The 27,203-nt window shown below is 49.3% G+C and overlaps 1 protein-coding gene across 1 annotated transcript in view; it reads left to right on the top strand.

Moving 5' to 3' along the window:
* Positions 1-27,203, top strand: part of RPH3AL (rabphilin 3A like (without C2 domains)) — a 176,917-nt gene that overhangs the window by 146,728 nt on the left and 2,986 nt on the right. Inside the window, 3 exon segments of the mRNA XM_049858722.1 lie at positions 24,421-24,534; positions 26,461-26,576; positions 26,578-26,607. Of these exon segments, the coding sequence (XP_049714679.1) occupies positions 24,421-24,534; positions 26,461-26,576; positions 26,578-26,607 (260 nt within the window).

Genomic DNA, 27,203 nt, shown 5'->3' with positions numbered 1-27,203 from the left:
GGCCACACCTGAGGATTTATGCTGGCGTGGGGCTGGCTGTACCAGAAGACTCACCTGGGAGGCCCATATCAACTAGCCTCAGGAGGCATGATTTAGCCTATCGTGCAGGACTGGCCAATGAAAGCAGGGTACACTAAGGCTCAGGGAGCTTTCTCGTCAGCAAAGGGAGGGTGACATGCATTGGAAGGGCACATGCATCACTCGTGCGTCTTTTCCTTATGATGGTCCTAATTTATGTCCTATTATTATAGTGAAACCAGTAGGCATAAATACAACATCTTCTGTGAGTTCTGTGAGTCGTTCCAGTAAATTTATGAACCCAAGCACAGTGTTCTCTTAACATCTAAGGTCTGACCTAGCAGAGGCTTAGCAAGGGTAACAAGTGCCCAGGGGCAGTCTCTAAGTTGTACCATCCCTCTCCCCATTCAAGTGCCCGGGGGCATTCTCTAAATTGCACCCCACCTCCACCCCCAATTTCAAGATGAATAGATGTTGGTAGCAGCAACACTTCAGAAATGCCTTCCCCCTCTTGTCCTGCTGCCTCAGTCAGGTGCTTTTCATATTTGTGGTGCCTCAGAATGTCATCCCACACCTCATCTGGTGCTCCCTTGGACTTGTCCCTGGGGACAACTGCCCCCCTCTACTCAGTGGCTAGGGACAGGGAGAGAGAATGCTGTGTGGGCGACTGGTGTCAGAAATGATGGAGAACTGGGAGCTCAGGGATAAGATTGATCTCCACCTTCTGGGAATTGGCTTTATGCTGATTCTCATCCATGAATCTCTGGTTCTATCATCCTTCCCCAGCCCCATTCCTCCGTCTCTCTCTTTCTCTCTCTCTCTCCCTGTCAGCCCTTGGGCTCAGGCATCTATGACTCCCAACGCCTCCTCCCCCATCCCAGCCCACTCCCTTTTCTTTCTCACGCCCTGTTGGAAGAGGAAGGGCAATCAACAAATGTAAGCCATGAACTTTTTAATCCACAGAACAGTCAAGTAAAATGTATTGACGTGTCCAAGGCAGGTTCTTTTTCTTGTGTCTTTACGTTTTCTTTGTTAATATTTAATTACCATTCAAAGATGTATGAAAAATAAAAATCTCTCCTACTCTCCAGCATCTCCAAACCCCTTTTTTCATTCTCCCTACAGCCATAGATATGATACAGGGGTTTTTTTCCTTGCTTTTTTTTAAAAAACAACAGCAGCAACAAAAATAGGCTCTTCTTACCCGTTACTCTGCAGCTTGTTTTTTGTCTTAAAAGAGTATCATAGGCATCCCTCCAGGTCGATGAATATAGATTTTACTTTCTTCTTTTTAATGGCTGGATAAAGTCCCATCATATAGTGCACCGTGATTTAATTATGCACCTGTCAATGGACATTCAGATTGTTTTCCAGTTTTGGGGCACTGCAAACGATACTGCAGAGTACTGATACACGCTGCAACATGGATGAGCTTTGAAAACGTTATGCTAAGTGAAAGAAACCAGACACAAAAGACCATATATTATGTGATTCCCTTTTATATGAAATACCAGAATAGGCAAATTCATAGAGACAGAAAGTAGACTAGCGGTTCTTCAGGAGCTGGGGGCAGAGGGAATGGGGAGCAACTGCTAATGGATATGGGTTTCTTTTTGAGGTGATGAAAATGTTTTGGAATTGGAAAGCGGTGATAGTTGTACAAGGTACTAAAAACCACTGAGTTGTGTACTTTCAAAGGGTGAATTTTATGTGAATTGCATCTCAATAGAAAACAAGTTCATAAGGAAGCTAGAGAATAACTTAACAAAATGTTTTTTTGAAAAGAATAGCAAGGGTAGGGGGGTGGCCTGAGCAGATGTTAAAGCTTACTCTAAAGTTACTGTACTCAGTAAAAGCAGTACTGTATTGGTACCGAATAAATAGAATATTTATGTATTTATAGAATAAATAAAGTGGAACAGAATAGAGAAAGAATAGACCCTCAGAAGACATGGCAGCTGAACGTGGGTAGCTTTACAACTCAGTGGGAAAATCACAGGTTTTATTTCGTAATGAGCTAGTGTGATTAGATTTCTTTCCAGGAGAAGACCCTCTACTTCCGTGCATATCCAGAAACACATTGCAGATAGATTAAAGATCTAAACACTACAAACAATGCCATGAACGTAGGAAAAGATTGGGAGTGTTGTTTTCCTCTGTGTTACCTCAAGGAGAGCTGGTGGCAGCCCTGGCACGTGTAGGACAGGTGTGCTGGTCACCTGTATTTGCTGCTCTCTCCCTCCTCAGGACACTGGGTATTCATTTTGGCCGAGGATTTTTTTGCAGACCCCTTGGTGAGCCCCAGGCAGACTTGCCCACAGCAAGATATTCGTTCTTTCCCCAGGAGGGGATAGGAAACACCATGGCCTAAGCCCCTCCTGGTGACTGGCCGTAGGGTCTGCCTGGCTGTCCCTGGAGAGGGATCTCCACCCTCCCACCTGATAGATCCAGATCGAGTGGTTTCTCTGTGCTGCTTCCTAGGGCAGATTGCTCCACATTTATGGCAACGATAAATAGAGCCAGCTTTTGTACACTACCTGGTCTCTTTGCTCCCCTGTGAAATATAAGGTATAAATGATGGAACCAATACTGAGGGCTCTTAGTCCCTTTAGAGCTGAGCCCACGTCTTCTGCAGGCTTCTTTCTTCTGAGCTGGATTTTGCTGGTGGCGGCGGGGGCACCGTATTAATCTGGCATATTTAGGTAATAAGAGGTAAACTTTTTTTCCCATATAATAGGTTTAGAGAAGGCACATGCGTTCTGCAGCTCAGTGATGCAAGGACAGATGTCTTTACAATTCTTGACCTTTCCCTCATGGTCACAAAGTGGCTCCCATGGTTCCAGCCATCCCTATAAAGAAAGGAAGAAAAATAAAAGGGAAAGGGTGGCACCAGAAGACTTCCACTTATAACTTGTTGACCAAAACAGTGTCACACGACCACTCTATCTAGCTGCACAGGAGGCTGGAAAATCAAGCCTGTTATCTCTGCAGCCTTGTTAATAGTAGAAGCAGGAAACAGGGAGAGGCGCTGGATGATACATCCCACGGTGTCTGCCATACCAGTTGCAAAGCTAATCCCTGTGAGAGCTGAATTGATCTGACTGAAGTCATTTTTTTTTAGATGGATCATAATTTATTTAACCACTGACAAATTTATAGACAATTAGATTTCTGAACTTTCACTGTTACAAGTAAATGAATATCTTATATACATATCCTTGGAAGAGTTGAACAACTATTTTGGTTTTGTTGTTTGTTTTTTATTGTGCTTTAGGTAAAAGTTTACAGAGCAAATTAGTTTCTCATTGAACAATGAATACACAAAATTGCTTTGTGACATTGGTTGCCAACCCTGCAATGTGTCAACACTCTCCTGGTTTCGACCTCGGGTTCCCATTTCTATTCGTCCAGATTTCCTGTCCTTCCTGCCTTCTCATCTTTGCTTTTGGACTGGTGTGTGACTGAAATCATTTTGTATGTGAATCACTCTCGGAATTTCGTGATTCTCTACCTCCAAAGCCAAGGGAATTTAACATGATAGGGCTTATTATTTTCTTCAGCCTCCAGGGCTGTAACAGTGCGGTAGTGCTCTCCTGGGTCTTCTCTGTGGTTTTTCTTCCCCGCCCTTGCCTTGCTCAGCTGTGGGCTGAGCGCCTGAAACCGATAACATGGTGCCCTGAGTCTAGAGCCCACGCAGGTGTTCAGAGGGCTCTATTTAATGGGTGTGTTTTTTTACTTGGATGGGCGCTGGGGTTCCTGGGAGGTGAACCCTGGATAAGTGAGACGTTGCTGCATTTACCTCTCCCTGGGAGCCTGGGGCCAGGTGAGGGGAAGGAACTAGTCATCTGAAGCCTTCATCACAGCCCTGTGACCTGGTCAGATTGTTGTCATTGTTAGCTACAATCAAGTCAGACTCTGGCTCATGGCGTCATGCACAATGGAACAAAACGTTGCCTGGTCCTGTGCCATTCCTGTGATCAGTAACAGATCAGACCGTTGGGATTAAATGGTTTTCACTGGCTGATTTTTAGAAGTAGAGTACTAGGCCTTTTTTCCTAGTCTGTCTTATTCTGGAAGCTCTGCTGAAAACTGTTCAGCATCATAGCCACTCACAAGCCTCCACAGATAGACGGGTGGTAGCTACACATGAAGTGCGTTGCTTAGGAATCGAACCTGGGTCTCCCGCATGGGAGGCGAGAATTCTACCACTGAACCATCAAAGCCATATCTGGCTAGATTAAGGGAGGCCTTTCTGCTTTGCGCTCCACCCCAGACGCCACTCACAGGGTACAAATACCTATTTCCTCCTCACCCTAGCCCCCCTGAGATGGCAGAGAAACTTTACTAGCCAAAAAGCTCCCAGCTAGGGTACAGGCAGGTGCCTCAGTCTCCCCATAACTGGGGGGCAAATGTATTTTCCCACCTCTGCTAAACCCTTTGTGGGTCACAGCCCCTCCTCAAGGACCTCCTTAGGATTCCTCACACCTCCCATTCCCCACCCCCCTCCCTCTGTTGTCCTCTGAGTAGAGCCCAGGCTTCCTGGACAGACTTCAACAGAATTACACACTGGCCTACTTCAGGGTCTGTTCCAGAAAACTGCTTCGAGGTTTTGGATTTGTTCTGGTTGGGTAGTTTTAAGAAAAACAGTTTTATTAGCACTTCTCTGGTTCATTGGATTTTAAACTTTTTTTTTTTTTAAATCATAAACTGTGGTTCCATTTGTAGTCCTGTAAAAAGCTGGCTTTGGTTTCTGTTTGGTTGTCTGGTCCAGCTCAGGCTACAAATATTGACCTGGGGCTGGCCCTTTCCGAATGACCCCCCAGCTAGCCTGCCACTCTCCACGCCACCATCTGCATCCTCTGGAGAAGGCGAGCTGTTCAGCTCTGTGCCGTCTAAGCCAGAGCACTTTGTAACTCATGGTCATTATCTCATTTGATGCTCAGAATGGCCTGTGGGGCAGCCATGGACGTGAAATTGACTCTTCCTGACAGATGGGGGGAGGAGAGAGTCTGCCCAAGGTCACGTCAGCTGTGGCCGAGCGGGCCTGGTCCCCAGGCTTACTGAGTCCCAGCCCCAGGCTCTCCCCTTTACACCATATCCCCTCATGAGCCTAGCACCAAGGGAAGGCATTGCTCAAATGGCCCCACACACCAGTTCCTCCACTGCTGGCTGGTCAGAGGCATTGTGGTTCCAGGAACAGAAACTAATGAGGCTGGCTCAAGTACAGGGGTGTGTTGCCAAGCTGCTGAGGAAGGGTCTTACTATTTTCTTCAGCCTCTAGTGCTGTAACGGTGAAGTACCACTCCCCTGTGTCTGCTTTGTGGTTTGTCTTCTCCCAGAGCCAAAAGAGAAAAAGGCTTGTGAGGCCTCATGGGGGTCGGGGACATGACAGCAGCCTGGCTGCGCTGCCTCTCAAACAAACTCGCAGAGCTCATCTTGTTGTATCCCTGACCCTGTGTGCCTCAGCTCCATTCTCCTCAGCCCAGTTGGCATGCCCGGCAGTCTCAGCGTCTGCCCCAGCTCTGAGGACCCCACATCCTCACTCATGGTAGAGGAAGCCATTAGCCCAAGTCATTTCTGTTCAGGCTGCCCTGTTGCATTGAACCTGTATCTCATCAGACACAATGCATGGCACAACCAGCTAGGGCTGCTTTTCCTCCATTAGAGCTGGGGTAGGCCAGGGGGATATTTGTGTCTCTAGCTCAATAGCCATTCAGCCATAGAATTGGGTGTTTTATACCTGACAGGTAGTGAGCTCTCTGTCACTGGGAGCATTCAAGCAGAGACCAGATATTATAGAGGAGATCCTGTAGTTCAGAAACTGGCACTAATCAAGGAGCAAAGTAGGCAAATCCCTCCTTCATTGCTAACTGTGTGGTAAGGCAGCATGAATCCAGTCCCCAAAATGTGGGGATGGATCCAGTCCTCACCTTTCCACTTCTCCATCCTCATTACCAGCCAGCCAGGTAGCTCTCTGTCTCCAACCCTACCCACCCAGAGCTAGGTCAGAGCTCACAGGTTAGAAGGATACTTTCCTTCAGACTGCCAAATGGGTAGACGCCAGCCCTGCTGGCTCTCACTGCCCCTGTAGGTTCCTTATATTTGCTGAAATGACTCACAGAATCTCACAAAGAGCATGCCACATTTATAACTACAGCTTTATTACAATGAAAAACGATATAAACGAAGAGACACTTGGAGCGAGACCTGAAAGGGGTTACAGCACAGAGCTTTTGTGTCCCAAAGAGGGACACACTACCCCCTCCCATACCTGGTCACCAACCAGGAAGCTCATCTGAACCTTCAGATATAGGGCTCTTATCAGCCTCCCCACATGGCCATGGTTGACTGTATCATGCCTCCTGGTCCCTCTTGGTCTAGTCAGCCCCCACTCATTAGCCACAGGTGTGGTCTGGCTTTCAGAAACCCAGAATAAAGGCCAAATTGCAAAGCAATCTCACACCTCGAAATATATGTGTAGACTGATACCCCCATGTTGTGAATGGGGCTGGGAGGATACATTCTGTGGTCCAAAATCAAGAAAGCCACATGACCCATGCAAGCTTTGAACCCGCAGCCCCTGTCTCGTTAGCACAGAACAGCAGCCGACTGAGCTAATAAGCAGTTCTGTGGCAGCCGTTTTTCCATCAAACGCATATGCCGTTTCCTGACTTCTTAACGCAGCATGCTATTTATACCAGCAGATCCATTCATTCTTAATGAGCCGCGGTTGTGGATTGTAAAATGTTTTATTTTCAAATGGGATTGCTCACTGCCCAGAGCCAGCTGTTGCTATGCCGCCTTCCTTCGTTCTCTGTTCCTGAGAAATCAGCATTTTGGAAGCTCCTCAGCAAGCTCCACCGCCCTCTCCCCACTGTCCACTCCCAATACTTCCCCAGCCAACTCTAGACTTGCCATTTCTGTCACATCGGCTGGAGTGCGTAAATCCCCGCAGCCTCCGGAGCAGCTGGGGGTGTGTGTTGTGCCCAGAGGGGCCACCCTGGCTGGGGCTTGAGGAAGGAGGCAGAGTAGAGCTGGAGGGCTTCCGTGTCGGGAGGTGGATGCCATCTGTCCTTGGAGGCATAGACATTTGCCAATGTTAGAGGTCACAAACTGGGGGAGCTGTTTTAAATTCATTAACAACTTTTTAAAATGTGGTAAATTCTTATCTTTTAAAAATGAAATTATGGCTTTTTTTTTTTTTTAAACAATCAGAAGGTCTGCCATCATTTCCCCTCCCTGGAAAAATTGGTCAGGCTCAGTAACAACTTCCTCGTTTACACACAGCTTCCCTTCTCTAGTTCTTCACAGTCCCCACTCCTCCCTATTGCCCCCCACACTCTGTCAGCTGCCATTTATCATCACCCTTGCAGGGTTACTAAGAAGGAAGGGAAATAGTTCTAGTCTCCACGTCACTATGAAAAGTGAGAAAATAGAAGTAGAGCAACAGGGACACTCGTTTGAAGAAAAATGGGTGTGGGCACACCTCTCTGTGGGAGTGAAGGATCCTCTTACCCCTCCCACTTCACTCACTGACCCTTCCATCTGGCCAGTGGATAGCAGGGCCCTGGCCATGTCACATTAGTATGTTCCTATTCCTCATCCTGACCCCACAACCCCATGGTGGCTTGGCGCTCTGCTGTGAGCATGGAGGTGATCCCCCACCATCGCCTCCAGTGCCTTGCTGAGAAGGGTTTGGGGGCCAGCCCTCACAGAGCTCATGTGTTTTAATGATGGACTCTTAGGGAGGAAAGCCTTAGTTTTGGGGAGTCCCTTGTCCTCTCCGGGCCTTGGTTTCCCCGTTGAGTAGAGTAGAAAAGAATAGAATAGGGGATGAAACTTGGCTGGAGGAATTTCAGGTGTGTAGTGGACAGCGACCAGTAAACAGCTCTCCAATCACACCCCGACACTGCCCAAACTTGAAAGACCAGCCCCATTTCAGTGTTAGCCACACCCTCACCTCCAAAGCTCTGGCATGTGCTACCACTGAAATCCCATCAAACCCCCCCTAGCGCACCACTGGCACCCACTGCCCCCAGTGCTTGTGAGAAGCATTTGCTAAGTGCTTATGAATGAACAGAATCTTCCCTTCAAAGTTCTGTCCCCAGGATCACCTCTTAGGCTTAATTATCACCTTCCCTGTCTCTGTTCATTTTACTCCCTGCATGGGTCCTATAGTCCTGGGGAGCTGGAAGTACCCGGCATTTTTTTTTTTTTTAATCCCAAAATAATAGAAGCCACCATATACACACACAGGGACACAGGAGCCAGAAAGACTGACTGTGAGAGAGGAGGGGTGAGAGAACCCCTGTCTTTGATCCCCCAAGAGGGGAGCTCTTTGTCCCAGCACCACTCCCTCAAAGCTTTCCACTCAGGTCTTCACGGTGTAGGTCAGCTGTTTGGTTCAAGAAAATAAACAAATAAAATAAGTTTAAATGTTATTGATTTGTAATTACACAAGAAATCCTTGAGATTACAGGAGAAGCTAAAGCTCCTTTGATTGCCTCCTCTGTCCTGATTTGCTCCTCAAAGACAACCCCCACCATTACTTTGGCTTGTTCCCTCCCAGACCTCTATGTATGCAGTTTACGTACATGCAAATGTATCTTCAGTGAAAGCCTAGGAAACTCTAACATTCAGGCATTTTTAAATCTACGCAAACAACCATTTTATTTGCTTCAGCCCAGCATAGACAAATATATAGCAGGAGAGATTCCTAAATTAGGTATCGTTCTGTGACTTGGGTTTTTCACACAACCACAAATTTTGAAGATTTTTCCATGTCCATGTCAGCTCAGATAGCTCTGCCTCAATCTTGTAAACTGCTGCCTAGTATTCTATAATGGGGATCTTGTTGTTGTTAGCTGCCATCTGGTCGATTCCAACTCATGCTGACCATGTACGAAACAACAAAATGTTGCCCCACCCTGCGTCATCCTCACGATCACCAGTATGTCCGAGTTCATCATGGCAGCTCTTGTGCCAGTGCATCTCACCAAGGGTCTCCGTCACCCTCGCGGGCCCTCTGCTTCACTAAATACAGTGTCCTCTTCCAGTGATTGATCCCTCCTGATGACGTGTCCCAAGTAAGCACATCTCACACAATGTTCTGTTATGATCCATAAGGTTTTCATTGGCTAATTTTCAAAAGTAGATCACCAGGCCTTTAAACTTCCTATTCTGTTTTAGTCTGAAAGCTCTGTTGAAATCTGTCCACTGTGGGTGACCCTGCTGGTATTTGAAATACCAGTGACATAGGTTTAGCATCATAGCAACACACAAGCCACCACAGTTGACAGACTGACGGATGGATGGTGGATGATGTGGATAAAAAACCAAAAAACCAAATCCACTGCTGTCAAGTCGATTCCAACTCGTAGAGACCCCACAGGACGGAGTAGAACTGCCCCATAAGGTTTCTAAGGCTGTAAATCTTTACGAAAGTAGAATACCACATTTTTTTCTCCCACTGAGTGGCCAGTGGGTTCCAACTGCTGACCTTTTGGTTAACAGCCAAGCACTTTACCAGCTGTACCACCAGGCCTCCTTATAATGTAGATAGCCTCTGGTTAATTTAGCCTTCTCCCTATTGATGGACATATAGATGGTTTCCAGTTGTTCACAATTACACAGTTAGAATCAAAATCCTTATACATGCCTATTTGTATACACTTGACAAATTCAAATAGTACTTTTAAAAATACTTCTTGTGTCTAGAATGCCCACACTGGGACTCCTCCCTGGCACAGATTATCAGATCCCATAGCTCATAACTGAGGGTCACCCTGGAGCTGAACAAAGTTACAGAGAATCTTCTAATTGAAAATTTCTTCACGTTTTTCTCAGAGCAGGGGCTGGTCTGTGATCATGGCATTGACCTCGGTAGGACTAGCATGGGGGCGGGGGGAGCTTACCCAAGGGCTCAGCCTCACTCAGGCGATTCCATCAAAGTGTTCTCCCCAGAGTCCTCGTATCAGAATTAAAGTAGGGGTTCAAGTCTCCACGAGTTGGAATCAACTTGACAGCAACGGTTTTTGTTTTTCAGCCGGAAGACAGGACCCAACCTATAGCTGAGATCAGATACAATACTGTTTGGGGGTGTTCCCGGGCCGGGAGTGGGGGCGAATATGACACAGGCTGGCGCCCGCCAGGAACACAAAGAGATGATGAAGTTGGTTTTCCTGAGTGCAGGGTAGCCTAGTGGGGACGGCTCCTTGAGTTCTGAGCCTCAGACCCTGTGAGACGTGCTCAGGAAACCGCTCTCAGTCCAGGGAGCCCAGGTGACTCCAAGACAGCGATGGGGTTGGTCTTGACTTTAAGAAGAAAAGGTTTATGGTGCCGACTGGTCAAGGACATGCCTGGAAATATAGTATAAACATATGATGGAATATTAGTCAGCCATAAAATGCAATGAAGTACTAATAAGCTAAACATGGATGAATGTTAAAAACGTCATGCTAAGTGAAAGAAGCCACACACAAGGCTATATATTGTACAATTCCATTTATATGAAATGTCCAGAGTAGGCAAATCCATAGAAACAGAAAGTAGATTACTGGCTGTCAGGGATGGAGGGGGAGGCCTGGGGAATTAGTACTAATGGTATGGGGTTTCTTTTGGGGGGGTGATAAACACGTCCTGGCATTAGATAGTGGCAATGATTGCTCAATCTTGTGAAATACTGAAAACTACGGAATAGTACACAATGAAAGAGCGAATTCAAAAAAAACAAAGAACATGCCTGGAGCTCTGACCTTGTAAAGAGATTGGCACTAGACACCAGCTGAGGAAGAGAGGGGCAAGGCCAAGCAGGAGGCTGGGGCCCTGTCTCAGGGCCTTGGAGCAAATATCTTGGGCCCGCAGAACTCTTGGGATAGAGACCTCATCTGGGGAGAGAATGTGCCTGAAGCTGCCTCTTGTCAATCAGAAAATCCCAGTCCTCTCTCCAGTTCAAAGAAATTGCTCTTCAGCCCGTTTACTGGATGTGACTTTGGTACCTCAGAAAAGTAGTTTTGGAAGGGGGCAAACCAGCCCTGTTCCCTGCTCCTCCAAGTTACTTCTGAGCCTCAGTTTTCCCATCTGTAAAGGGGGAACGCTGGCAATCCCTACCCCCTTGAGGTGGTTCCATTAATTACTTTGTGGAAAGTGCAAGGCCTGGCACACAGTAAACAGTAAATGGTGCAGCCATCATTGTTGTTGTATTTAACCTCTCACACCCTCGGTTGTCTCACTTTTAACATGGAGGCAATGTGACCTTGTAAGGTCGTTGCCAAGATGGAAGGTCAGCCACGTGCCTGGCCATGGTGGAGGCCCAGGAAATGATAGCAGTTACTGCTGTTCTTGTTGTCGTTGTGTTGCCAGTGGGGAAGAGGGAGCAAGTTCAGCCATATTCGTGGCCAGCCACATCCAGGAGTGTGATGGCTCCAGTATGTGGTATGCATGGAGTCAGTCCCTGCCTCTCACTCCCGCCTCTGCCCAGGTGCCATGGAGGCACACATGGAATACAAGATGGTAGGTGATCCGTCGCCACGACCAGGCTTAATTAGCACCTCAAAGGTGAATCCAGTGGTGGCTGATGGCCACAGGCCTATGACGTGTCCCCAGTCCACTTGGCTTCTTGCATTTTCCTTGTGAGTTCCCAGCAGCAGGTCCCCCCTTTCCAGCAGTCCTGGGACAGGCAGGAGACTGCTGAAGTCCCCGCATCTGAGTACAGGGCCCCTGGTCTGAGCACAGCCCTGACCTTCCTGCCCACGGAATGTGTGTCTCCCCGCTGGGAGTCCTGACCCCAGTTGGACAACCCAGTGCAAAACCAGAGGCTGGGGGACCTGACCGTGGCTCCTGTCAGCCGTCTGGAGAGTTGAATGTAATCATCCTCCCCGACAAAGACAGGGAGTGGAGAAGGTGCTGAGCCGCCCCAGCCCGCTATGGGCTGCACTGGGCCAAATGTCAGTGGTCAGTCTTCCTGACTGGCTGCCACTCCAGCAGTCTCAGTGGAGGGCTGTGTGTCGTGTGCATTTTGGTCTGTGCAGGTGGAAGGGGCAGGCTGTGGACCTCAGTGCTGAGTGGCCACATACAAACAGCAGCAATAGTAGCAGCCGAGGTCACATGGTTGCTGGTTTCGACCTCAGCACCTACCACATCCACTATTTCATGTAACTCCCCAACAACCATGTGAAGGGGACACTACTGTCGTCCCCATTTCACAGAAGAGCAAACTAGGGCATGGAGAGGTCAGATGGCTTGCACTGTAACCTCTGTGAGGAAAGGAAGAGAAAGCCCTGCCAGCATTCGGGAAACTGCCCTTCCGCTACCTCTCAGGGAACAAGAGGCCTAGCCTCGTCTTGTGTGGCTGTGTTTTGGAAGAGAAGCCCACACATACTGAGTTTGTCTTGATCCTTGGCTTCCTTGGTTACACCAAGCACTAGCCGAATGACAGTGGGTATAATGGAGGGATCCCACCTCAGAACAGAAGTTCTGAGCTTAAATGAGCTGCTGTTACCCCCTATGCTGCCCTTGCCCCACCCACAGCATCCCTCCTCCCTGTCCTGGGTGCCCTCGCTGGCGCAGGGACTTATTTCTCCCAGCAGAAGGCCCTCATTAGCAGTGCACCACAGAGATCAGGGGCATGGCTGTCACCTCTCATTTGCCCAAACCCAGTGACAGCCTCAGCGGATTGGTCAACTCCAGCTGCAAGGTGAGGTCTTGGGCTTCTTGCTGCCCAGTGAGCTGAAATGGGAAAGCAGGGCCCCGCCCCCCAGAGCCCATGTCTGGCTTCAGCTCAGCACGCATGCCCCGAGCGCCCACCATGTGCGGGGCCTGTGCGGGAGAGAGCATCCCTTTCTCTTTCCAGCTGCTCACCTGTCTCACTGTGTGAGCCTACAACTTAATTCCTCCCACTCTAGATTTAACGGCCTTTGGGGACCAGGTGAAGGGAGTAAATCTGGGCCCACCTGCTCTCTCCAACTCCAATAAAGCCCTGGGAGATAAGAGTGCTGGCTCTGCTCCACTCCTCGGCAGCTCTCCCTAGGGCCTCCTGTCCATCATGGTTGATGCCAGCCTCACAGATGGGGCTAAGCTGATTTTTCACTGCTGGTCCAGCCAGAGGCTGGGAGAGTCTGCTCTGTGGTCTCTGTCCAGGAAGGGGGTGGTGCCCCAGCCTGGGTTGCCCTGGGGTAGGTGTAGGAGCCAGGAGCCCAGACTGATCCTTCCCTGAAAAACAGGACAAGGCAGACAACCCATCCCCATGTCCAAGCTCTGAGCAGAGACCCTACAGGTTGCGGGAGGGACTGAGGCACCAGCCCGGGTGAGGCAACTTGAGGGACACACCAGAGACCAAGGAAGCCCTGTGGGAATGTAACAGGCCTGGAGAAAGAGAGACAGAGACCCAGAGACAGATAGACGCAGACAGAAACTGGAGAGCAAGAGAAAGCTACAAAAACAGAAAAAGAGGAACCAAGAGGCAGACCCAAGAAGAGTCAGAACACATAGAGACACAAAGACCCAGAAGAAAAGGAAATGAAGACAAGAGAGATGCAGTGAGGTGAAGGCAGAGAGAGATGAGAAACTCAGTAAGAGAGGACCCGGTGAAACCTCATTGCCATAGATTCCAACTCATAGCGACCCTATAGGACTGAGTAGAACTGCCTAGAGTTTCCAAGGAGCCGCTCGTAGATTTGATTTGCTGACCTTTTGGTTAGCAGCTGAGCTCTTAACTACTGTGCTACCAGGGCTCTGAGAGAGGCACAGAGAGAAGTAAAAGAAAGACAAAGGCCCAGCAACAGAGAGAAAGAATGAGCGGGAAAGAACGAGCTGGAAAGAGCTGAAGCCAGGAAGCGTATGAATGTAGCCCTTTGTATCCCAGCAAAGGAGTGGGCAGGAGCAGGGTTTCGAACTGGTTCATCCCAGTTCAAACCCCTGCTGAGAATTTGCATTTCCAGCACGTTCCTAGGTGATGCTAATACTGCTGGCTAGGGACCAGTTCTGGGTTTCCAGTAGGGCAGTGGTTCTCAAATTTTATTATACATAAGAATCACCTGGGGATCTTGTTAAACTATAGATTCTGATTCAGTATATCTGGGGTAGAAATGCAAATTCTCAGCAGGAGTTTGAACTATTCGAAGCGCTAGGCAGGAGGCATGCCCTTGCTGTGTTTTATTTCTGCTGTGACCCAGAAGTTTCATGTGTCAGGGAGACAGAGTGCAGAGATCGCCAAGTCTCCTGAGCCAGCAGGCCTGTCCTCACCCCACCCCAGCATTTCTGTCCAGATCATGCCCATGGTTAAATTCCACTTCTTCCAGGAAGCCTTCCCTGACTTGTCCTCTCCCTGAACACCGGCCCCCCCAGTCAGTGTATCACATCTCTCTTGAGGGAGCTGTCCTTATCTTCCATCAACCCCCTATCCTATTTGGAGCTCCTCAAGCAAGGACAGGGACTACAGGATTTCAGTGCTGGCAACCATGTTTTCATTGATTTGAGGATTCATCTTCATTATCCAGTGCCTTCTGTCTGTGAGCCTAAAGGAGAGAGGTAATTAAAATCGATGGTGAGTGAATAAGCAAGTTCAGGAGACCCTCTGCTCCCCAAACCTTAATTCCTCACCTGGTCTGTACTATCCCTGCTGAGGTCTGCCCTGCCTCAACCGTGCCGCCCTCAGGGCCTGGAAGGGGGTCCAGGGAGGGAGCCCTCCCCTTCCGGAGCTCCCCAGGTGCCACGCCATCGCAGCCCTGGGGGTGGTCCCGTGAGTACCATGCATATCCCCATCTTAGCCACCCAGTTGCCATTGAGTCGACTACAACTCATGGTGACCCGTGTGTCAGAGCAGAACTGCTCCATAGGGTTTTCAGTAGCTGATTTTTTGGAAGTAGATTGCCAGGCCTTTCTTCCAAGGCTCCTCTGGGTGGACTTGAACCTCCAGCCTTTCCATTAGCAGCCGAGCATGTTAACTGTTTGCACCACCCAGGGGCTCCATCCATCGTTCAGATGAGGAGATGAGGTTCAGGGTGCTCAGGCAGCTGGCTGGAGGGACGCAGGGTTTGAGCAGAGAGCAAGGAGGCCAATGGTGAATCCCAACAGCCTCTTCTGGCCACTAGTGGGCCTGTCCTATGAGGACAGAATCCCCAGCCTCAGCCATATCCGACCCCGGCTCTCAAGGGCCTAGAGGAGCCCGGCCTAGGGTTTGGCGGAAGAGCTGCTCTGTGTGAATAGTGTACTCTCCCCGCAGTGCCCACTCATCCCGTGTCCATGGCAACTGGCCTCAGGCAGCCCCTCCCCCATTAGTCTGTCATCCCTCCCACGGCTGGGGCCACAGGCTGCCTGGCTGGTCCCACTTGAGTGTCCTTCAGGAGCCTGCTGAGGAGGCACCTGTTTGGTGGAATGCCCAGCTCTTTAGGAGGCGGGAGACAGGGCCTTGGGTCTCTTTTTGCCCCTGGCTCTCCACCAGCATACTGACTCCCATCCCAGACCCACTCTTTATACAGTGCTGTTTCCTCTCCAGGGGAGTTTTTCAGGAAAGCAGTCAACAAGTATTTGCCTAGTGTCCATTCGCCGAAGGCCCAGCATTGAGGGATGAGGGAAGGAAGCAGGCGGGAATAAGACATGGCCCCTGCCCTCAGGTGGCTGCAGGTACAGCTGAAGAAGTCAAGTCAGGTGTTTATCAGAAAACAAATGCAGTCCCGCGGATAGAGTCTGACAGGGCCAAGGGAACAGCCCTGGCAGTCAGAGGGAGGACAAGAGAGGCCCACTCTTCACTCATCTCTCCCTGGGGCTGGGAGACTTTTCCACATAGGCACATTTTGAATTGGTTCTTGGAGGATGAACTGGATTACCAATTTTTAAAAACTTTATACGTTTGATCACTTTTTAAACTTACAAAGCTGTTTCTCTTACCTGATCTTCTTGGTAGCGATTATTGTCTCCGTTAGGCAAATGAGAAGACTGAGGTGCAAAGAAATTGAAAGTATTTGCCCAGGAGCATCTAAGGCAGAGCTTGAACTCAACCCTTGGTGTTGGGAGTGAACTAGAAGTCCTTCTCTCCCATGCTACAGCCCCGAGGGAAACGTGGAAAGGGCAGGTTGGGGAAACAGAGATCAAACTGGCCTGCCAGAGAGGAGAATTTCTGAGGGAGCGGAGCTGGACCATGCTGGGTGAGGTGGGAAGAGCAAGGATTCTGGCCATCAATAGGCCTGAGTTCAAATCCCAGCTCAGCCTCCAAATGGCCACCAGGCCTCAGCGTATTGTGAAGCAAAGCTTGGGACTCCAAGCCTCCTCAGAGGGGACGAGTCTACCCCTGTGAGGTTGGCCTGGTCGCTGAATGTAGTGTCCTAGAGGCCAACCCTGTGACAGTGGTTTGGGTCTATAAGTTCAGGATGCCCCCCTCAAATAAAATTATTGTTGTTAATCGCCGTCGAGTTGATTCTGGCTCATGGCAACCCCATGTGTGCAGAGTAGAACTGCTCCATAGGATTTTCAAGGCTGTGCCCCTTCAGAAGCAGATGGCCAGGCTTGTCTTCCGAGGCATCTCTGAGTAGGTTTGAACCACCAACCTTTCAGCTAGTAGTTAAGCACTTAATCATGTGTGCCCCCCAGGGACTCCTCCAAATAAAATAAAATAGCTACCATTAATGAAGCACCTACCAAATTTCATAGATGGGCCCACTGAGCACAGAGAGGGAAAGACACTGACCCAGAGTCACACAGCTGGGAAGTAGCAGAGCCAGGATACAAACCTAAATCTGTCTGACTCAGAGCCAGTACCTCTTCGCCACCCACACTCCCTCCTGCTGCCACCAAAACAGAGTCTGGACTGGGGGTGGCGTCTCAAAGGGATCCCGGACCACAGAGCCAGCCGTGCTTGTGCTTAGGGCAGCCCCACCTGTCCCAGCGGGGGAGCTCTGCATCTCTGCAGCCTGGTGAGCTGGGTAGGACTAATGGGGGACTGTCTCTGCATTCCCAGGGCCTTATCATCTTTCCTTTACATATTAAAAAAAAAAAAAAAACCTTTTTTTTTTGTTTTTAGTATGCAAAATTTTCCACCATCTGCTTTGCCTTGGTGGAATGTTTGCTGAAAATATCTCACTTCCTCTCTAATTCCCATAATTTCTGGAGGATTTGGGAGCCTCCAAGCAGAGCAGTGGCAGCTCACAAGTGCCTTCCAACCTCCCAGGCTGGTGGCTGTCTTTGTGCCAGGCGGTGGGTGTTGTATGGCCCAGAAGTGGCATTTCCCTGTCTCTCAACCAGGGAGGGGCGCCAGGGGTCTGTCCACTGATGGGACAGAGTTGACTCCAGGTAGAGTCTTAGAGTCAGACCTGGAGAGCTGTCCACATCAGCCTCTTTGTTTTTGCAGGAAGCTCTAAGAAATGCAGGGACGTGCCCAAGGTCATAGGGAGAGGGCAGTGGCAGAACAGAGTCTGTGAGAGGCCCCCAAGTCCCAGCCCAGTGCTGTGAGTGCAAGTGGCCAGCATCCAGCCTGTCCCCTGGACTGTCCCAGGGTCCTTCTGAGGTAGTCAGGCAAGACTTTCCAAAAGAGACTTCCCTCCCCTCCATGTACCAAAACTCTGAGTTTCCATGGCGACAGTCAAATTGCAAATCCATCCAAGAGTGAGCCAGGCAAAAAAACTGGCCTGTCCCCAGAGAAGTGGGAATGGCTGGCGCCGGGGCTGTCCATGGCGAGTATGAGTGGTGAGCAGAGCGGGCAGCCTTTCTGGGACAGGATGGGAAAATCTCAGGGATGTCAGGTCCCCAAGCAAGAGGTCCAGGAGATCTGGCCATTGTGGAAGGGCCCTAGGTGGAGACCCACCCGCCTCCCTGCTTCATGGCAGAGCCCAGGTGAGTCCATTTGGTGATGCCTCCTTCTTGGAAAGGCTACTGGGATATTCTTCTCCCTGGTTTTTCCCATCTTCAATCTGAAAAATCAGGCGTGGGCAGAGTACAAGCTCTCATCACCGAGCCGTCCCAGACTCATCCTTTGGGGAGTTGAAGGGGAAGGGAAAAAAATCAGCCTTCAGACACACAGAGTGTTTTGTTGTGGATGGAAGATCAAGGGCCAAAAGATTTATGAGCCTAAAAGCTTTGTTAATAGACCTAAAAGATTTACGATCACAGCTGCTGTGCTGGGAGAAAGGTGGCAACAGCAATCAAATGGCAAATTAGCCAAGGTTTAGGTTTTACGGTGACATTTCGGGGGAGGAAGGAGAAAAAGCATCATCCTTTGCCGCCAGAGGAAGCTGGGAATATTTGGGTAAACGGCGTTTGCATTGGGCTGCAGTCCAGGGACACTCTCAGCAACGCCTTCAAAGTGTTTCTATTTCCCACTGGCAATAAGGGCCCAGGCCAGGCACAGACCCCACTGACACCCTTTACTTTGTTTCTTTCGAGTGGAGTTTATTGGAGTGGATTAGAAATGAGACTTGGGCCTGCACTACAAAGACCTCTAAACTGAGGCCTGGTCCCAGCTAGAAATTCCAGACACAACAAGCAAAGATGCCTGAGCCCAGGGAGAGTACGTCTAAGAGCTGTGTTGTCTCGTCAGCTGACCAAGTCCCTGTGCTGGGGCGCCTATGTGAGCTCATTTGTCACCTGAGGTTACTACTCCCTTTTCCATGGCCGTGGCCCTTTGGGGTCTTTAAAAGAAGAAGCCAACTGACTGTAACTTGGAGAGTTGTTTTGTCTTTTAAAATCTGATACAATACAGGAACCATATGGGGACTAGGCAATATGGAACCCTAACCCCATCTCCAGAGTTAAAGTTTTGGATGAAACATACAGCTCACACAAAAACTGCTCTCCCAGTGTACCACAGCCCAGCCTTCCTGCAATGTTAGCCCCCTTCCAACCCAACATGGCGACCTTGTGCAATGGATGACAGGGAGGAGGGGGAGAAATGGGATAAGTGAGCTTGCCACCATAACCTAACCTCAGTCCTGGGACAGCCCTTCCCATCATCTCCTTTCTGTGGGAAAGGGTGTGTGTGTCCTTGATATTGGGTGCCCTTTGACACCTGTCCCTTAGCACCAAAGAATCCAGGCGTTAACTCAGCACCTTGAAGCCTCACGTCCTTGTGGGTACCGGAATTACGTAGATTCTCCATATCAACTAGAGTCCCTCGCTCGTGCAAATGGTTAACGCACTCTGCTGCTAACCAAAAAGTCAGAGGTTCGAGTCCACCCAGAGGCACCTGGGAAGAAAGACCAAAAAAATCAGTCATTAAAAATACTGTGGAGTACAGTTTTACTCTGATGCACATGTGGAGTCAATTCATGGCAACCAGTTTTGCGTATCAGTCATGGAGGAGGGAGATGGAACTTTCCAAGTCAGAAAGAATAAATAGATAATCCCCAAGCATTTCTGTCAGAGAGATGAGGAAACCCACGTGGAGATCAGTCACCAGCTTCTGCTCCGGAATATCCCACTGCTCAGCGCTACCGAGGCCACCATGCCAGCCCCTTCCCCTGCTCCGGGGGAGGAGGAAGCCCAGAATCCTCCCCAATTCCTTTGAAGCTGCCCCAAGAGAGATATGGGAAGCTACTTACTCCGTATGTTAAACAGGAATCCCTGCCTTCTGCCCCCTTACTCCCACTCTCTTTGCCTGGACACCCAAGGGTTGGTGTTTAGTCAGTGGGTGGATAAGTCAAAAACATGGAAATGCTTATAAAGCCCATACCCCTGAGGTCCGGGCTCCACAGATTCGTGATCAAAGAAACCCAGGCCAGGACTGAAAAGCGATTTCAAAATAAGTCCAGTTTTTACTTACATTTCTCGAATGCTGTGAAGGGGGCATGTGGACCTCAACTTCTCCCCATCCCGACCCCCTCTTGATTCCACATCACAAACACCGAAGCAAAAGTCTTCCTTGAGGGCAAGGGAGGAAAAGAAACAGCAGAAAAAGGCAGAGCCTTCAGCAGTCAAGGAAAAGCTGAGAACATTCTTCTTGTTCTCTTCTGCGTCCTCCCCACCTCCCCCACCCCGTGTTGACCAAGCTCATTGATGAAGCCTTGTTGTTGTTGGGTCCTGTTGAGTCAATTCAGACTCATAGCAACCCCATGGGACAGAGTAGAACTGCTGCATAGGGTTTTCTAGGCTGAAATCTTTATAGGACCAGATCACCAGATCTTTCTCCCACAGAGTCGCTGGGTGGGTTCAGGAACAGACAACCATACTAGCCTCATCTGTGGGTATGATTTGGTCCCTGCCCTCAAGGAGCCTCACAATCTAATGGGGGAAAGAGAGAGACACACAAACACTAAAACAGAAAGTGGTTGATGCAACTGTATGCCAGGCTGGCTGAGGGGACAAGAAGGCTTCCTGGAAGAGGAGATACCACAACTGAGCCAGGAGAAGAGAGCAGAGGGAAGCAAGGCAGGGGGAAATTTGGCAGGAGTTACACACCCTCTAGGGAGCTCTGGTGGCATTATGGTTAAGCACTCGGCTGCTAACCAAAAGATGGACAGTTTGAACCTACCCAGCAGCTCCTTGGGAAAAAGGCCTAGTGATCTGCTCCTATAAAGTTTAATACAGCCTAGAAAACCCTACGGGGCAGCTCTATTCTGCCGCATGGAGTCACTATGAGTTAAAATTGCCTCGATGGCACCCAACAACAACAACACATGCTCTTCGGGGTTGGAGGACCCTGGGGAAGGAGACCAGGTTGTGCAAGAGAAGAGGCAAAGGAGAGGAGCTTGGACTTGCCCCTGTGGGTTGTGGGGAGCCATTAAAGAGCATTAAGGTAGGATTTGTGTTTTCGCCGAAGCATCCTCTGGCTTTGGGGAGAGGCCCGGGTAGGAATTTGTCAAGGGAGTCCAGATTGGAAATAAACTTGAACTAAGCAAGGGCAGTGACAATGGTGAGAAGGGAACTGATTCAACAACCATTTAGGAGGTGAAGTTCCCAGGACGTGGTGATTGGAGAGATGTGGGGATGAGGGATAAGGAAGAGCCACTTAGTCATGAGACCTCTGTGGAGCACTTACTGTGTGCTGGCCACTCTGTGGTGAAGCACAGGGCCGAGATTCTCTTACAGCTGAAATGGCCAGCCAGCTCCAAACCCCTGGTTGCTTGGATCTGTGAGCTGTGACTCCCTCAGCTGAAGGATGGCACAGGCTGAAGTCATGAGGGCTTTCCAGAAGGTTCTAGATCTGGATGGTGAAATGTGGCATAGGTACTGCCATTTCCCCCTCATGTCCCCATAGCCAATATCCCTAATTGACCAGGTTCTCCTTCCTGCTGAACTTTAATGCAGTCACAGACTTCTTTTCAGCACACTGCTCCAGAAGGGCTTGGTGGATCAAATGAAACCTATTAGCCACCCCTGGTATAGATTGATTCTGCAGCTCCCCCCCCATCTCATCTACAGAATGGAGCAGGAAAACCCATGGCATAGGGTAGTTTGGAAGATGGAGTAAGATGATGTATGCCAAGTGCCTAGCACAATTCCTAGCCTGAACAGCTCAACCAAGCCCTCCTAACCTTCCTCCGTAACCCACACTTTCCATTCCCTGAGTATAACCCTTACTGATGGCCTCAGACTTCTATGAACTTCTATTTCTGTTGAGTTATACATCTATGAGAGCTGATTACCTTTGATCCCAAACCTTTTTGTGTAGTTGTACTTCTTATTAGAATTACATAATTTAATTAAATATTGTACACATTGATGAAAAGAGTCCGAAAAGAGAGAAGTGTTTCATTAAAACTAAAACTTTAAAAACCCTTGATGAAATAAATGGTACAACCACTTTGGAAGACCGTTTGGCAGTTTCTTACAAAGCTTCGTATAGGTTTAGCATTCAATCCAGTAATAGTGCTCCTAGGTGTTTACTCAAGTGAGGTGAAAGCGTATGTCCACATAAAAACCTGCACACAAATGTTTGCAGCAGCCTTATTCCTCATTGCCAAAAATTGGAAGCAACCAAGATGTCCTTCAGTAGGTGACCAGATAAACAAATTATGGTGCATGTAGAAATGGAGTGTCTGTCACTCAGCAATAAAAGAAATGAGCTATCAAGCCATGAAAAGACAAGGAGGCCCCTTAAATGCATATTGCTAAGTGAAAGAAGCCAATCTGAAAAAAGCTACCTACTGTATGATTCCAACTATCTCATGTTCTGGAAAAGGTAAGACTGTAGAGACAGTGAGAAGAGCAGTGTTTGCCAGGGAAAAGGGGAGGGGTGGATAGGTAGAGCACAGGGCATTTTTAGGGCAGTAAAACGCCTCTGTGTGATACTGTAATCGGGACACATGGCATTAAGCATTTGTCAAAACCCATAGGACTGTACAACACAAAGAGTGAACTCTAATATAAACCAGGGACTTTAGTTAATAGTAATGTATCAATATTATTTCCTCAGTTGTAACAAATGTACCAATTAATTCAAACCCAAAGCCCAGTCCATTCTGACTCCTAGCGACCCTATAGGACAGAGTAGAACTGCCCCATAGAGTTTCCAAGGAGCATCTGGTGGATTCGAACTGCCGGCCCTTTGGCTAGCAGCCGTACCACTTAACCACTACACCACCAGGGTTTCCCCAATTAATGCAAGGCATTAATAACCAGAGAAACTGCAACAGGGAGGGGCACATATGGGAACTCTGTACTTTCCGTATCATTTTTCTATAAACAAAACTGCTCTCAAAAATAAAGTCTATTTAAAAAAAAAAAAGAAGTCTTGATAGAGGCAACCTGCTTTAAAAAGTCTATTGAATTATAGGTGTGGGCAGGACAACTGTAAAAGACAAGAGGGAGAAATGGAAAAATATAGAAGGATTCTGCACTCCTTTTGCTTTGCAAGTGCCTTCAAGTTGTTGATCCCACTGAAAGGGTCTGAACCTGAACCATATAGATGCAATTTCTACATGAAAAACCATGCGGGCCCAAGCTCAAAGAAACACCCAAGCCCTACATCAAAAGATTGGCAAGTGGATGTACGTTTATGTGTTTAAAATAAAAATAGAGTGTTTAAAATCTGTATATATCCTGGATTATGACTCCCACTTTTGATTACCCAAGCCAGCTCTGGTCCCACTTAAGCCAGAACAGAAGGATTTCTACCAAAGTAAATGTTAGCTGCTCACTAGCTCCCTCCCTCTCCCCTTTCCCACTATTCCTCCCTCCACAGGGACTCTCCCTCCAGCCAGGGGAGACCCCCAGAGAAGTCTGTGCATCTTCACCACGGACCCTGAGGCTGGCATCGTGGTCCAGCTTTTACAAGCCCTTTACCGCATTATGATGACCCATGACAGGTGCAGAGCAGGTATCAGGCCCACTTGACCTGAGGTCACTCAGGCTCAGCCAGGGAGTAAGCTACCCAGCTAAAATCCTGGCCAAGGTGAAGTTGGGCTGGTCCCAGAGGGGCCACCCCCAGACTCACCTCCTACCTCCCTGCTGGAGAATGTCTGAACCTATTAATCCAGAAAGGACCGGGAGGGACCTGCCAGGATCTTGCACCATTCCAGGCTCTATGGGAAACCAGGAAAAGGGCAGGAGGGATTCCTGGCTCTTCGCTCAGCTCAGATCCCGGCTATGTCCAACTCCATGCACCTTCACTGAATGACCTGGTGAGGCAAAAACTCCTGTCTGGTCTGCCCCATAAGGCCACCAGGTGGATCATATTGTGACAACATCAGCGCACTGGGCCTGGGTCAGGGGTGTTGCTGGGGAGGCCTCGGTGACTCCCTGCCGAGCAAAAGAGGTGCACCCATGAGAGAGGCTGGAAGTTGTTGGGTCCAGTGCGACCTGACCCAGCAGAGAGGGCGCACTCCTGGCCAACATCTCCATTCGTCACCCCTTCCCTGTGGCAGAATCAGAACCCTCTTGCATGGTGGAAGCTGATTATCAACTTTGGTAAAAGTGCAACTGCTCTGTGCCCTGAGGCTTCCATCTGACAAGGCTTAAAGGCAAAAAGCAATGCTGAGCAGCTGTGCAGCGAGAGAATTCTAATCATAGCTGACCCCACCGGAGCCCCTGTGCATTCCAGCACTTTACAGGGACTCCAACTCATTGACTCTATAGCAACCCTGTGAGGGAGGAGTTACCATTATCCCCATTTTACAGACAAGAAAGCTGAGGCACTTGCCCAAGGTAGTAAGTGAAGGAGCTGGGATTCCAGCCCCAGCAGTCTGGCTCCAGAGCCTGGGCTCTTGTAACCACCCCTGATTCTGCTGGAAGAACTGAACTGGAAGACAGCAGTAGGTTCTCATTCCAGTTCACCCACTGGCTCACAGTGGAGTATTGGCAAGTACTTTCCCATCCAGAGCCATTGTTTCCTATTCCCAAAACAAAAGGGCCAACTGATGTTCTGTGCCCCTTTGTCACGGCAGGAGGGAAGTCTGTCCTGGGGCCCACTATCCAAGATGCCTGCTGGCAGTAGCCAGGGAGGGTGACCTCCTGCCCTGGTGTCTGTGTCTTTTCCAGTGATTTCCAGCGACACTGACAGCGACTCAGATCTCAGCTCCTCCAGCCTGGATGACAGACGTCCACCCACTGGGGTCAGGGACCCAAAAGACGACAAACCCTGGGGGGAATCAGGTAAGCGTGGGAAGTAACATGGCTTGTTTTCAGAAGACCCAGGTGCAGAGTGGCTTGGCTGCTTCTTGGTGCCACTCCTCAGTGGGTGTCTTCTTATATACGGAGTTGTTCTAGGTCAGGGAGGAGAAGTGGGCCTGAGGGTGGGACATCTAGGAGCTAAAGTATTAGCACTACTGGAGAGCTGTGCGAAAGCAAGGTTCACCTGTGTATGCAGGGGGTGGGAAGCAAGACAGGAAAGGCTAAGGGACAGCTCCAGCCAGACTTCCCTGGGTCCTCTCCCTGTACACCTGGGGTTCCTCCCCAGGTTTACCTGTGAGAATCTGTCTCATGAATGCTGAGTTACCTGGATTCACTCAACTCTGCCACAGAGCTACAGTGGGACCCCAAATACAAGCCATGACCTCCAGGCCTCTGGTTCCTTCTCACTAGCACGAAAGTAGGTGGTCTCCAAGGTTCCTTCTGAATTTAACATCTCTGAGCTCACTTCTGTGACCCCATCGTATGAAAGAGAGTTAACTGGGGCATTGAGGCTGGAGCAGAGAAGGCCGGGGAACATTGTCCTTCAGTTTTAACACATGATAAGGCACTCAGCTGCTAACCAGATGAGCAGTTCGAACCCACCAGCTATTCCACAGGAGAAAGATGTGGCAATCCGCTTCTGTAAAAATGACAGCCGTAAGAACCCTGTGGGACAGTTCTACACTGTCCTCTATGGTCACTATCAGTCAGGATCAACTCAACAGCCATGCGTTCGGTTTGGTTTTGCTTAAACACACGAAGGGCCTTCCCAGGGAAGAAGACCAGCTTTACTCAAAGTCGCTCCAGGGGGTAGAACTGGGATCTTTGAAAGAAGTTACAAAGAGGTCGATTTTAGTGCCTAAGAAGAAAGAGCTTTATAATAACTGTAGCTGTCCCAAATTGGAATGAAATGCCTTTTTTTTTTGGCGGGGCGGGGGCAGGGGGCTTTCCTGAGGCTGGGGCTGGGTGGCCCCTCACTAGAGCTGGTGTAGAGAGAATTCCCAATGGGGATGGCAGTTTGGCCTAGATCAGAGATGACAAATGCCTGGCACATGTGCTACCATTCCCCACTCTCATGCCCATGGCAGACATTACTAGTTGATCATGATACTCCTTCCCACGGATCCCTGATATGGCCTCAGACTCCTCCCCAGTGCAGCTTTCCTACAGTGCAAGTGGTCAATATCAATAGGTGGAGATGACACAAAAGATGAAAACTGTCCCTGGACTAGGTGATCTCTTAGGCCCCTTAGATTCTACATTGGGAAAATGTAAAGGAACTTTACCTGCCAGCCTTGATGTTCAGGGCAGGTTTCACCTTCCTCCCCACCCCCCGTCATAGCTTCTGGCCCCTACACCAACTTTCAGCATTGCCCAAATGGGCACAGGATACAGGAGAAGACCAGATTCGGTATCACAAGCCTACATTTGCCCTCTTGGCCAGGTAAGGAACTAACAGCCCTGTCTGAGTGAAGAGTAGTTAGTAAATGCAGCAATTAATCCCTATCTCATTGGGTTAACTGAACTACATACTCTTCATACACACTCCACGAAAGCAAGAAAAATAATTCCCAATTGTCACGTTAGTGACTTGATTTAGCACTTAGCGAACTAACCTGAGGTCCCCCATTTTTTGCCTTTATATATCTTGGACCAATCAGCAGTGGCCAGAAAAGGGTGAGGTCAGGTTAGAACATGACAGCTGTGTGGATAGGGGGATGGGGGTGGCAGTCCCCACGTTAGGGGACTGCTGGGCAGACACCCACTACATCCCATGGACACCCACTACATCGCATATGGGAAGTTATTTTAGATCAGCTCCTTGCTGAGCTGAGCTAATCCCTGTCTCAGCCACAGGTCCAAAGGACCAGCACTGAACCATTCCAGCCCACGTATGGTCTCTTGCAGGTGGCAGCATGGAATCCCCCAGGATGAGGCCAGCCCACCCACCCAGCCACCTCTCTGGGAGCCAGAGCAGCCTGGCCAGTGAGACTGGGGCAGGCCCTGTAGACCCGCAGGGGGGCACCCCACCCCAGCCTGACCCAAAGGGCACAGGTGAGTACCAAGGGGTTCCTTGTAAACCCACCTCCTTGCCCTCGTCTGCTGCTCCTCCCCTACATCCCTTCTTTCTCACTCAGTCATCGAAAACTAGGGAGTGGGAGGTGACATTTTCAATTCTCCATGTTCACCGAGCACTGGGCCAGGTGCTGGGGGAACAGCCTGCCTGCCTGCCTGCGATGAGCTCGGAGGAATCCAAAATAACCATAATGGTAACCGTCTGTCTTAGTCATCTAGTGCTGCTATAACAGAAATACCACAAGTGAATGGTTTTAACAACCAGAAATTTATTCTCTCACAGCCTAGGAGGGTAGAAGTCCAAATTCAGGGTGCCAGCTCCAGGGGAAGGCTTTCTCTCTCTGTTGGCTCTGGAGGAAGGTCCTTGTCATCAATCTTCCCATGGGCCTAGGAGCTTCTCAGCACAGGGACCCCGGGTCCAAAGCACATGCTCCACTCCTGGCTCTTCTTGCTTGGTAGTATGAGGTCCCTCTCCTCTCCGCTCGATTCTCTTTTATATCTCAAGAGACTGATTCAAGATACAGCCTAATCCTGTAAATTGAGTCCTGCCTCATTAACATAACTGCCTCTAATCA

The sequence above is a fragment of the Elephas maximus genome, chromosome 19, assembly GCF_024166365.1.
Source record: "Elephas maximus indicus isolate mEleMax1 chromosome 19, mEleMax1 primary haplotype, whole genome shotgun sequence".
NCBI classification, from domain to species: Eukaryota; Metazoa; Chordata; class Mammalia; order Proboscidea; family Elephantidae; genus Elephas; species Elephas maximus.
This window is presented reverse-complemented; position numbering and strand designations above follow the sequence as displayed.